The sequence below is a fragment of the Erithacus rubecula genome (genome assembly GCF_903797595.1).
Source record: "Erithacus rubecula genome assembly, chromosome: 5".
NCBI classification, from domain to species: Eukaryota; Metazoa; Chordata; class Aves; order Passeriformes; family Muscicapidae; genus Erithacus; species Erithacus rubecula.
Window position 1 is genome coordinate 66,423,290 of NC_136687.1, and position 12,748 is coordinate 66,436,037.

The following is a 12,748-nucleotide window of genomic DNA, read 5'->3' on the forward strand; positions in this document are numbered from 1 at the left end:
AAACACAAAAACACCACAAGAAAATTGAAGAAGAATCAGTAAGACTCTCAGTCCACTCAAGATATTTTATAATAGGCTACACAGAGCAGGACCTTCCATAACAAGCTGAGATATCTGATAGACATTTGTCTTTTATTTTGTACTGCTAAGACTGGATGTTAACTTTGTTTTTGGAAGATGAATACCATATTAACAACATGACAGCATACAATTATGCAATATAACTATCTTCCAAGCAAAATGCAAAATACCTATCATCAGTGATGAACATGCTACACAATGGGACCTGAAATACTTTGCTCAAGTACTCTTGTGTTCAACTTGATAATTACATAAATACAGCTGGCAGGTTTTATTATATATTACATATATAATAAATATATATAAATATAACATTTACTGTATTACAGAAATACATCAATTTATCTCAGAACATATTGTGTCACTTGAAAGAACACAGCATCACAGAAACCTTAATGCTAGCCTCTTATGAAGCTATACCACCACTAAAAGGCTCATCCTCTCTATGAAACAAGTTCTGCAGCCTTCCTGTCCCCAGCTGGTTTTAAGTTACTGTCACGAGCACCATCCATGATAGGAGTTCTTGCAGAGAATGTTAATTCAAAGCACAGGACAGCACTAGTCATGCAGGACAGCCCCTTCAAGCTGTGCCAACACATTCAAGATATAGGTAATAAATCTGAGAATTTCTGGCTTCCCTTCTTCCTCCCACCTTTCAGAAACACACACTCAGCCACACTTCAAAAGTAACAGGGAGGAGCAGTGTTAGGTACCCAAATTATGCAAATGCAATTTTTGAACACAAAAAATAAACCAAACACAAAGTCTGTGGGTCTTACTCCACCAGCTCCTGCTAACAGCACCCGTGCCACTACATGCTTCCCCATCACTGAAGGGTTCCTCATCAGAGTGCTTAAAGGCTGTGCAACACACAAATTGGTTTGAGGAAAAGGAACACCCTGGATTAATCCTGCAGAAGCAGGAAGACATACTAGGCTTTGTGGATTTAAAGATGATTCAATGGTAGAGCAAAAGACTGGGAGAAAACGAAACAAGGTGAACACAAGGCAATAAGAATCTAAAGGCAATTCAATATAATAACTACACAAGCAGTTGAATGTTTCTTAATCAGAGACAAAGTAGCAAAATAATTTCACTGGTCATGATGCAGCAGAAAATAATTGACTTTGAATCACACTTGTTTGCTCTTGCATTTTAAAACAAAAAGTTGCATCTAGAGCCTAAGCACCATGTTTTCTCAAGAGTCTAACTCATTTATCAGCATAAATCCCATTTCTAAAAGCAATACAAACACTTGTAATTAATGAATGCCATTAACTTTATGTACCATTTAGAACCACAAATGCATCTGTCTTCTTTCTAAAAGAAAAATACCAGCCCTGTAACCTGGGTTCCAAATTCCCAGGACTTTCTGGAAACTACTTATTCCACAAATTATTTGCATGAAATAATAACAACCATGATAAAATAGTACACATAGGATATTGTAATATTAACACTGTAGAGTGTAAAAAGGAACATAGAATATCCTTCCAAATGTGTTTATATTTATCAATACTCATGTGACTTAAATTTCTAAGAAGTCACTTGCAAATTCTCAGACAATGATGGGTTTAGGCCATTTCTGCAATTCTCAGCTGTATAAAAGTGTGATATTTTATCACTGCTCCCAGAAGGTCAGAGAAATTTCTTTGGGATGTAGCTAAGTGGTGCAGCACATGTCCTGTCTGTACATGCAAAGGCCTCTGAAACCCAAGTGCCAAACTTACCAGCATATTGTTACTTTACATCACACCATGTGTATCCTTGAACCCCCAAGCTCCCAAGTGCCAAAAGCTCCCCCAAGGGAATGCTCTCCTCACCCCCCACCTTATGCATTTTCTTACACAAATGTTTCCAATTAGGCAAGATTCCTGAATATTTGTATCTGATACAGGCGGCACAGATCCAAAAAAATTACTGCTCGGATTCCTCTTTATGGGAGAGTCAAAACCAACTTTGGGACAGCTCTAGAGTGAAATTTCAAAGCCTAGAGTTGGGAAATGGTCTCATTTGCCAACTTGATTCAGACAAGCTTTTTCTGGGAAAGATGTATAGGTCCAGGATTTTGCTTTGTCTCAAATTTTGGCATCTTTTTTACAAATACCATAATGATTACATCATTAAAAAAAGAACTTCATCACAAGCACAGCAAAATGAAGATAACAGAGTACTCAAGCAGCTTATTGAGCCTATATAACAGGTTACATAGGTGATATGGAAAAGGAATTTAGCAAAGTCACTCACCTTCTTCATCTGACACATCCAGGACCTCAGTCATTGTCTCGGGTACATTGAGCTTGTGCTTCTCTGTTACAGTCTGCAAAGACAGAATCATCAGTCAGAGGAGCAAAGTTTACAGCAGGGAATTTCAACAGATAGCAGTGGGATGTGCTGAGGCATTTCATAATGTGTTTCCCCTTCCACTTTCTTTTTCATCTTTATTCCAGAAGTTCCTGTTCTCAGATCTGCACAAGGTAACATTTCTTCTGGCAGAAAAGTACAAAAACATAAGATAATCAGCTGGGCAGAGGAATAAAATTTATTTATAAATGGTGCATGTAGAACAATTCAGCTCAATGTTTCCAAGATTATTTTAAAATGAATTAGGTAATGTCTACAAAAGAGCTTCAGAAAATTCGATGGGGCATATGGAAATTATTAAATTGTAAAGCATTTGGAAATGAAGTTATGAATTATGTGAAATTCCTAAACTAAAAAAAGATGTGAAGGATTTACACAGACCACTTGAAACATTTCTCCCCCCTCTCAAGAAGAAGGTGAATACAGCACATATTAATTATATCCTTTTCATAAATCATGTCTATTCCCCCTAAGCACAGACACATCAGGGGGAAAAAATTGTTTGAAGATTCTGAAACATCTTGTGCACCTAAAAGCTCAAACTATTGTGAATGAAGGAAAGTATGGACTGAGGCATAGTGGGAGGATTCTGGTTAAACATGAGAGCACAGAGCAGGAAAACACCGGAAGGCAGTTGGGGTTTTTTAATATAATTTTATCTCCATAAATGACTTCTGGGAGGAAACAGAAGTTGTCCAGGGGTATTGAATCAAGAATGGGGACATCCTTTGAGCATCCAGATTCAGACTGGAGAATGAGAGGAAGAGCATAACAAGAGAAACTGTAGGAAGAGCAAGATGCAAAAAAGTTGCCTGCAGGGAACTCCTCAGCATGGGGACAAAATGCCAAGGGCTTCAAAATGAGCAGTGATCAGAAGTGCCTTGGTCACAACCAGAGTTCCAATTTCCCTGGCTCCTGAGCTGAGCTGGGGAGCTGCAGAGGGCAGCCAGCCCCTGAGGATGTGTGGGAGCACAGGTGCCCCTCTGGCATGGAGAGCAGTGCCAGGAGGCCACGTGTCCCCCCGAGAAATCCCCTGTGAGGCAGTGCACACTCCCTGCTGCACACACCAGCTACTGTGCATACATTAACTTAACATGCAAAGGAGACAAAGTGTTTCACGGGAGGGATAATTAAGTCAGCCAAACCCTGAGTCCCTTATGTAATATTCTTTTGGGGAAATGCCTGCTGATATCAAGCAGGGAAGTCAATAGCAGCTTTTGTTGCACAAAACTTACTAGTTATTTCCTGACCCTGTTATGTACTTCTCTGTTTCTAACAAACTGACAAAGCCAGCATTCTTGCCTGTATAGTAAAATACTGCACTTTCATAAATAACTATGTTACCAACCGTGTAATTACTTTGGAAATTAGTTTTAAAAGTCTGCTTTACGTTTCTGAAATCTATTTAACTCTGACAGCAGTTCCAGTTTACCCTCCTGAGGTACAGGGAAAGAACAATGCCCTTTGCCTCAACTGGCAATCCCAATTAGGCTCCTAAATTCACTCTTCCCCATGAGTAAAAACAACTAATTATTTCTGTTGCAGCAGAACACACGTTCAGGGTTGCAAATTAGTTTATATTCACCAAATGCCCTCACCATCAGCACCGGTTTTTCCCTCATATTCCAACAGCTTTCCTGGGATAGAAATGTCAGGCAGCAGTGGGGTGACAAGGCCAGCAATGACAGATGGGAAGTGCTATCATTCAGGTGGCACTGGCTTTGTCTCTTCAACACCAGAGTTAACAAATAAGTTGAGCAATCAGCTAAGTTAAAGCTCAAGCTGCAGGTGGAGAGGGTCACTGTCCACTTTTCTATCACCCAGACAAACAAGGATTATGGACCACTATATCCATCTATTCATTACTTAGGTTTTTACAGGCCCCCATATAAAAACAGTCCATATAAAAACAAATCTTGGAAAAGAGATTCAAGAGATTGTGTGTACACGTGCACATTACAGAACAAAATATCTTCAATGCCATCTTTGGAACACTGAACTCAGCAAGAATCATTAATTCTCCATTAATTCTAAACCCAACAATTTCTATTAGGAATTAATGTTTTTAAAGGTACTTCTAGTGTGATATTAGATTTTTTTAATTGATAGGCACACCAAATACTCTCAAAATTTAAAATCCCTATCTAGCCCCATGGATTCCCACATGGAAAGTTGCTCAGTATTTCTCAAACTCCCTTAGTTTGGTGCCACTGAAAATTCTATGATGGAGTTTACTTAAGGCTTCTGCAATTTAAGCCTTTCATTGTAAGGCCAGATTTTCATTGGGTGGCACAGAATAATTTCAATATATAATTCAGGTATGCACACCCATATGTGCTTTCAGCAATGACTTACTCACAGCAGCATACTGCAAACAGCCCAAAAGCTCCTCATATATTCATCAGTCCACAGGAAGGCTATGCTTGTTTGTATAAACAGCCCCAAACTTAATTGCATAGCAAACCTCTAAAAGTCCAGTTTATTCTCATTTCCTATTGCCCTCTAATCTTTCAGTAAAAAAAGTGCACTTGATTCTCTCTATTGATATATATTCATGTGGCTCCACTAATAACAGCACTAATGCAAGCAAGAGGAAGATTTGTTCTGAGTTAGAGCAAAGAAAGGCTTTGGCACTGGAGACCTTTTCCTCATCTCAAGTGGCAGTGACTTGCATATCAATCACGCAGGGGGCTGTGGAACATCCCTGGTGCAGTGCTCAGTGCTCAGCCCAGCCTCAGAGAATGGGGTAGCTATGGTGACAGCACCTTCTCTCCGGGCTCAGCGCTGCGCTCAGGTCTGGCAACACCAACCTCACCATCTGGGGAACCTGAGCACAGGGAGCACCTGCTACTTAGCCCTCCTTTGCAGGGCTTGTTCTAAAGTATGTTAATCAACATCCCCTCCTCCAAACAACACCATTCCACACATCCCTAAGGGACAAGGGTTAGATGAATTCATAGCTGGAGAATCTGTTGACTTTATTCAGGGTTCCCACCTGATTTTTAAAGTATGCAGACAGAGATCAAGATTTCAGATTTCTCTTAGGTGCGAGCACTAAAGGTCAACTCTGCAAGTAAGTTTCAGTACTTGATTCAGTCCTAAACCTCAGGTATCTGGTAGAAAAAACCACTAATCCTCAATGTTTGAAGAAACACTTATCTGAAGTAAAGAACTTGAGCGTGTCCTTTCATAGTGCAATTCCTATTATTTCACAGATCTAACATTTACATGAGAAAAGGTCCAAGGCTGCACAGTGAAACACAGTGGAAATGAGAAAGGAAATCACTGCTTTTATCAAATAATAAATGAAAAACCTGTGTCAGGACACAGCATGGAAGATGTAACCAACGTGTCCTCTGTAGCTTAAAATATTAGAACTAACATTTCTCAAAAAAATTTCCCCTAGGCTTTCTTTTCCTAAACTTCTGATTAGATACATATGTGTTTATGCACATACATGTGTGATGTGCTATATGATTAAACAAGAACCTCAAGTAATAACAACAGAGACACACAGTATTTATTAAGAGACTTCTGGAATTACGCTGGAATTCCTCCTCCAAACCTGACTCAGCCTGATCTTTGTAGGTCATTAATAAATTATGCCTCATTCTATTTGTAACCTTACACTATGTTATCTTTATTGCATCTTCCTTGGTTCATGTCAAGTGCAATTTGTTGCCAGCATGCAACAAAATCGGGATTATTTTCCCATTTCTTTGCAAGATATTTTGGACTTCTCTTCTTGTAACCCTTTCCATGACTGAGCAGCAGCATCTTTTTAGTAATCTATGGATTTTTACACATCTGAGCTCCTAAACGCCATCTAGAGTTATGGGGTTTCTAGACTGTTAAACTTGTACTAAAAAAAAAAATAAAATAAAATTATAAGCATGACTTTACAGCAGTGTTTCAAGAAAAAAGCAGTAAGCAAGACTTAAATCTAATTTCTTAAATTATGCAGTTTTTCTAATGTTTTCCCTTCCTATCCGCTATGACACCTGTATATGGGAAGTTAAAGTGCAAGAAGGGAAAAAGTCCCCTCAGGGTGTCCAAACAGATCAGCTTTTCCTGGCTTAAAGCTGCAGTACCACCTTGCTGTAATATTCAGCACACACTGTTCATGAATTCTGATGTCAGAATACAGACTCCAAGAGTGTGGAGCACTGAGAGGACTGAGCCCATAAGGAAAGATCCTCTGCATTTTGGAAAAACAGGATCTGTTTGAACTGGAAGTGACTTGAGTAAGAAGATGATGGATGTGATTCACAGCCATCCAGTGAGCATCATTAGGCTTGGCTCCAGGCCCTGGCTGGTGCAGTCCAAATGTAGAGATGCTGGAAGGATTGAGCCTCACGAGGTGTCAAAAGTGTGGAGATGTAAGGCCAGATGGGAAAGGATAGGTGAAAAGAGAAACAGAGAAAGAGGGCAGGATCTAAACAACAATGCACAAACTTCTGGAAAGTCTGGGTTTGCAGCTCACACTCAGCTCTAGAAACAAGTTTTACTCTGAATTGTTGTTTTCCATCAGTGTGCACACAGATTTTGTTCCCTTGCTCAGGGGAGCCTGTTGCCTTACACACACTTCTACATATTTATAAGGTACAATCAAAGCACTGTAGCAAAATTGCAACAGAAAGGGAAGGGGAAGGGGGGGGGGGCTAAAACTCCCCAAACAAAACAGGAAAGGAAAGAGATGCAGAGAGAGCCTGAGAGAAGAGCAGAAAGACAGCACTGAGTAAAGAAGAGCCACATTTGAATGCATTTGCAACTCACAGTTGTGGTGGTGGTGATCTCCTCCGTTACAACCTTCAGCGTATCGACCACGGAGATGTATCCCAGGCGCCTGGCGATGGCTAAGGCTGTGTTACCATTCTGAAGGGAAGAGAGAGGGGGAGAGCGCGCTGAGAGAGAGGGAGGATTGTGATGTGAACCAATGAGATCACTCTCCAGGCTGCATGAGCCAGCATTTCCATCCAAAACAAGGCACAGCCTAGGAAAATCACGGCTTTTTTACCGTTACATCTGACTCTGTCTTTGCAACTTCTCTAAGACTATAGCCCCAATTGCCATGGTAACACAACACACTTACATCTGCCAGCGATTCCAAATACTACAGAGCTGTATGGTTTAACCCTTCAGGGCTCACATTTCACTGTACTGCATGTCTTGCCTGTATAAGTTTGGGGTTTATTTTGCAGACCTACTCTTCTAAAAAGTAAAAAGTATTTTAACTTTTTACAGTTTCACTCCCACTTGAAACTGTTACACCTTTACCAGGTACAATTCCCTAACTGGGGAATACAAAATTACAACTGTATTGTCCACATATATAACAAAAATGTACTTCCATTAGTTCACAAAAGCTCATGATTTAACAAATACAAACCACAAAAGGCATAGTGGGTGAGGAATATAGTTCCATTTAAGCACATTTATATTGCAGTTTGAATGTTCATATCATATAGAGACATGTCATGCATCAAATGGACACTACAATAATTTAGCAAGAGTTTAGGCCCATTTATTCCCATTTCATCTCCTGGAACACTGGCAGTCCACAGCCCCTGTGTCACTGAGCTTGGGGAGGGAAGAAAGGCTTGTGTTCCATGGTACTTTGTGAAGGGTTCTACACAGAATTGTTCCATGATCTTTTGCACTGAACAAGGGATAACATGCTGGCCTCCTGAGGAACATGGACTGTCACTGTACCACTCTTTGCATGGAAATAGTTTCTCTTGTGACCCCACTGCACCATGTGTGGGGTTTATCAGCCTGAGGGCTCTCTCTTCTTTAGCAACAACCTTAGTTATCTATAATTTAAATTCTTCTCTATTAGTCTACCTCAGCCACCCTGAAGCAACACAGAGTTTGTGGATTAAAAGCAGAACAGATTGGCATCTTCACAGCACAAATAATTTGACTCCTACTGTCACTTGCACATTAGCTTCTCATACACACTCCCATATCTCCCTGCCAGATGTCTCAGGTTGAAATTCTCTCTTATCTCAAACCAAAGGTTGCTCTGTGTGGACAAGGACAGATTGAGTATCTGAAGAAGCAGCCAACTGTGCAGCAAAGACACATCTCTAAGGCTGCTCAGACTTGGGTTAGATCTGGGCAGGACAGCCCCAATATGAAGACTGAAATCATATCAAGAGACCCTCAGCTGAACACCCCAAACAATACCTACAGCCCCAGAAGCTGACTGCAGGAGTCTCTCATTTGATACTCCAGTGCACAAACTGGTATTTTGGATAACTTTCACACAAGATTATTCCATGTGATTGTTCCAGGACCAAACACAGTGCCAATGCTGATTTAAGCACGTACACTAAAGGCATACAGAAAACTGATCCGCTCTGGGGAATGACAGGAGTTTTGGACACTCTGGCAGTGTTCTAATGATTACCCAATTAGAGGTGACTAATAACAACATCAACGTGAAATACGCAGTCGCATTCCTGGCTGGCTGACTGTGGAGAAGGATCTGTGCCAGGACCTATTGACGGTCTTTGAGGAGGGATTAACTCCACTGAGTTAATTGAGGTGAACTCAGTAAGAACCTGAAACCAGTGAAATTTGGGTCTAAATTAAACAACAAAAAAACCCTACAGATTCTGAACTACTGCCCTTGATTTTTATGGGTAAACCCCTTCTGGAGATATCAGCTTCCAGAGAGAAGCGTTGAGGAGGAGGGAAACTGAACAAGCCTGGCACAAACAGCTGTGGCCAGTCTGATCCTGCAGCTCAGGAATCTGTTTCTCTGCCTCACATTTAGCTTAGTGCACAGTTAGGTCGGATGTGAACTACCTTAAGAGGATAAGGAAAAGCAGAGGAAATTACATTTCCACATATGACAACCAGCTGTATGAGGAATACTTTCACCAAAACAACAGCTTGCTCTCAAGCCCTAAGGAAGGAAAGAAAAGAAGTGTCCAGGGAAACAAGTTCCCAGTGGCACATCAGACTTACTGTGGTGATGGCGTTGGGTTTGGCCCCATGCTGCAGCAGAACGTTGATGATGTGAGTGTGGCCTTGCTGAGCAGCCTGGTGCAGAGGGGTGTAGCCATTCTGTTATCCACGGTGGTGACAGCAAAAGCAAGCAAAGAACAAGAACCGATCATTAGATCAGACATTTCATTTTGCTTCCTTCTGCTCCTTTCGAGTCATTTCAAACATAAATTATGACATCAATTAACTCAAAAATAACAAACCTTCAGTAATAATGATTCTCCTTCCCCAGATTAATGAAAATATAAAGGAAGGCAGTATTCTTATACAAAAATAATTTCTCTCACAATAAAAGAAATCAACGAAAATACGTTGCTCCTCCGTTTTCTCAATCAGAGGAAGGAACAATGAGGAACAGTAAAGTTAAAGGGACATGCACAGAATCATAGCTGAGGCAGAGAACCTTCCTCTTCCTCTCACTTCCTAGTTTTCAACAGAGAGCCCAAGATTTGCCTTTAAAATATCTGAGTCAATTTAAAAACATCATTTTTAACAGCAGTGATTAAAGTCTAATTGCTTTTCAAAAGGCTAACAATGTTCACCTGATTACAGAATTACAGATGTCAATCAATTTCAGCTTCACTTTGCCTCCAAAAGGCTGAACCTAGCCATAATTACACTTAGGAACTTGCACACAGTGTCCACCTTAACAAACACACTTAGTACAAGATACTCATCTGCTCCAGTGGTTTGTTCTCTTGTCACACAATACAGAAACATAACCAAAGTGTGCTTAAGCTGGCTGATCTGAGATGGTATTGTGTAAGTCCAGTCAGGCAATTGATTTACAAAATTATTCACAATTGGCTTTGAAAGCAGGCAGAGAAGAAACTGGAAGAAAACCCTGTGTTGATCTCACTGTACACTTAGGTAAAGCCTGGGGCAGGCTCTGAAAACGTGCTCTGAAAGTTAGCTCTGCTCAGAACAAATAGATGCCAGCATTGTTTGCAGTGCTGATTAGACAGTGATGGTTCAGGACTGTTACACTGACAGTACGAGTGCGAGGACTGCTAAGAACTACTGCTTACTGTAGGTTCTAGTGGAAAATAGATTCACTGCCTTTACTTGAATAGCACAGTCCTTCAAAAATAGAATTCATGTGCTCCTTGCACAAAGCACTGTGAAAGCCCAAGCTGCAACAGGGGTTATTGGATCTTTAACATGCCTATCCTGAATCCAGGATTTATTCTCTAAACTGAGTCCACAATACCAGTTGACAGATTGCCAGTATTTTTAGTGGTCCCTAGGTGTGAGATTTTAGAGAACTGCTTCCTTATACAAACTTGCTGACTACAATTAAACTATTTTAAATAAGTAAAATATCTGGGTGAATGAAATCATAATCTGTCCCAGTGGCCCTTTATACACAAAGAAACACCTAATTCTAAAGACACAACTTTGTCTGTCCCTTGAGTTAGCCTCCAAATACCTCAGCTGAATGTCTTGGCAGCTATAGTTTGGATCCTGCTAGTGTCTGCTTTATTAATTCTCATCAGCTGTTTTTCTAGTAGTGTTGCCTGTCCTTTTGGAATCCCTGAGTTTTGCCCATTGATTTTTGGTGATCCCATGAGGGAAGGGCCAGAATCTTTTATTTATTTACTTGTCTGTTTCTTACCAGACTGAGCTGTAACCACAGTGACAAAATAATGCTACTTCAAGAAATTAATCATCCCATAGGTCCCAGATGGAGACAGGAGAGCTGACCAGAGGGACCAGCAGACTACAAGCCAGCTACTTTGATAGGATTTTAAAAATACTATCAGTGGGCTGCTTCCTGTTGATCCCAAGGCATCCAGCTTGAAGCCAGCAGCCTGTAATTGTCTGCAATCAGCTTTAACCAAGCTGGAGCCCAACAACTCCTGAGTTAGCCTTTTCTTTCTGAAAATGGTGATGTGATGATTTCTGGGATGCAACACACTGTTGCTGTCATCAGAACCTCTCTCTGTTCTCAGAAGATACACAGCTCTTGCTACAAAATGCATCCCATTCAGCTGGTGTGCCCACCAGTTTATCCCTGGAGAAAGTATTGAAGTCAGTGGGCTTTGTTCAGACTTTGGCTATAGGTAGTCAGGCCCATTTCAGTATATCTGGTCAGATTTCAGCATAGCCAGATTCCCCTCAGAAAACCCCAAACTCTCCTTGAGTAAACCACATTCCCTTACCACAGCTGCTTCCTCTCCCAGAGTCATCCCACCCACACATTGAACAGCAGTTACTCTTCCCACTCTTCTCCCAGCATATTGGAGAGAACCTGGCATCACCCTCAAAGTGTCTGAACTGTTACTTGCTAGTTTGGCAGCACAGTGCTATTACAGTAGTGTAAACCATGTGGAAATGAGATCAGGGACAATCTTTCATTTGCTAGTTTTGCAAGTAATAAGAAAAAGAAAAACCAATTAAATTGATTGTCTGTAATTTTTTCATATACAGAGTTATCTGACTTTTCTTTCCTAAACACCACACCATGAGATGGAGCAGACAGAGAACATTCCATTACAGCTACCAAATGTTGACACTTCACATGCCATGGTTAGAGTCCCTAAGGGAAAAATCACATGTGTCATGTAGGAGTGCTGGGTTACCATGTTCAGAATAAAGAGCAAAAGCAAAGCAATGGAAAATTCTTTACCTTTGTTTTAGCATTGACATTTGCTCCGTGCTTGAGGAGAAAATTCACCATTTTGATGTTTCCATAGTGACAGGCCACAATTAAAGGTGTATAACCAAGCTACAGGAGGAGAACAAAGAAGTAAAACTGCAAGCTCAGTGGAACATTCCTTGGACAAGGGTAGCACCCTTTGGCATGCTGGAGACAGCAGCCACTCCGTGATTTACCTTTGTCTGAGCATCCTGGTTTGCACCGTGTTTGGTGAGGATCTCAGCTACATTCACTTTATCCTCTTGAGCTGCAAGGTGTAAGGATGTCAGTCCAGCCTGGAGATGGAATGTAACAAGTAAGTAAACAAGCAGAGAAAAGTAAAAATAAAACCCTATTTCACATAAGGAAAAAATCTAGACTTCCCCACTTCCTCATCTTTAAAACATGATCAGATCCTAACTATAGCTTCTGAGTATGGGTGGTGTTTTTAAACAAAGCAGAGTCGATGTCGCTCCTGTTGCAGCTGACAAACGACTCCAAAACAAATACATCACCATAACCATAGAGGAAAACTCTCAGGCGTGAATGCTCGAGATTTTCTACAATAATGTAATTTGGCAAGCTGAGAAGCCCATTAATAAAATGCCTTCCCACTCCCCAGACAGAAGGGGGAACCTTGACAACTGCAGG

The 12,748-nt window shown here is 40.8% G+C and overlaps 1 protein-coding gene across 6 annotated transcripts in view; it reads right to left on the reverse strand.

Annotated features, from left to right (window-relative positions):
- The window catches only part of ANK2 (ankyrin 2), a 187,533-nt gene that overhangs the window by 65,061 nt on the left and 109,724 nt on the right, over positions 1 to 12,748 (reverse strand). For 5 of the 6 annotated variants that reach the window (XM_079306251.1, XM_079306250.1, XM_079306247.1 and 2 more), the window contains 5 exons: positions 12,295 to 12,393; positions 12,089 to 12,187; positions 9,421 to 9,519; positions 7,222 to 7,320; positions 2,329 to 2,401 (listed from right to left, as the gene is read on the reverse strand). In XM_079306251.1, coding sequence (XP_079162377.1) covers positions 2,329 to 2,401; positions 7,222 to 7,320; positions 9,421 to 9,519; positions 12,089 to 12,187; positions 12,295 to 12,393 — 469 coding nt within the window. Of the gene's footprint in view, positions 1 to 860; positions 942 to 2,328; positions 2,402 to 7,221; positions 7,321 to 9,420; positions 9,520 to 12,088; positions 12,188 to 12,294; positions 12,394 to 12,748 lie in introns of all 6 variants that reach the window. The other variant, XM_079306246.1, reaches the window with a different exon arrangement.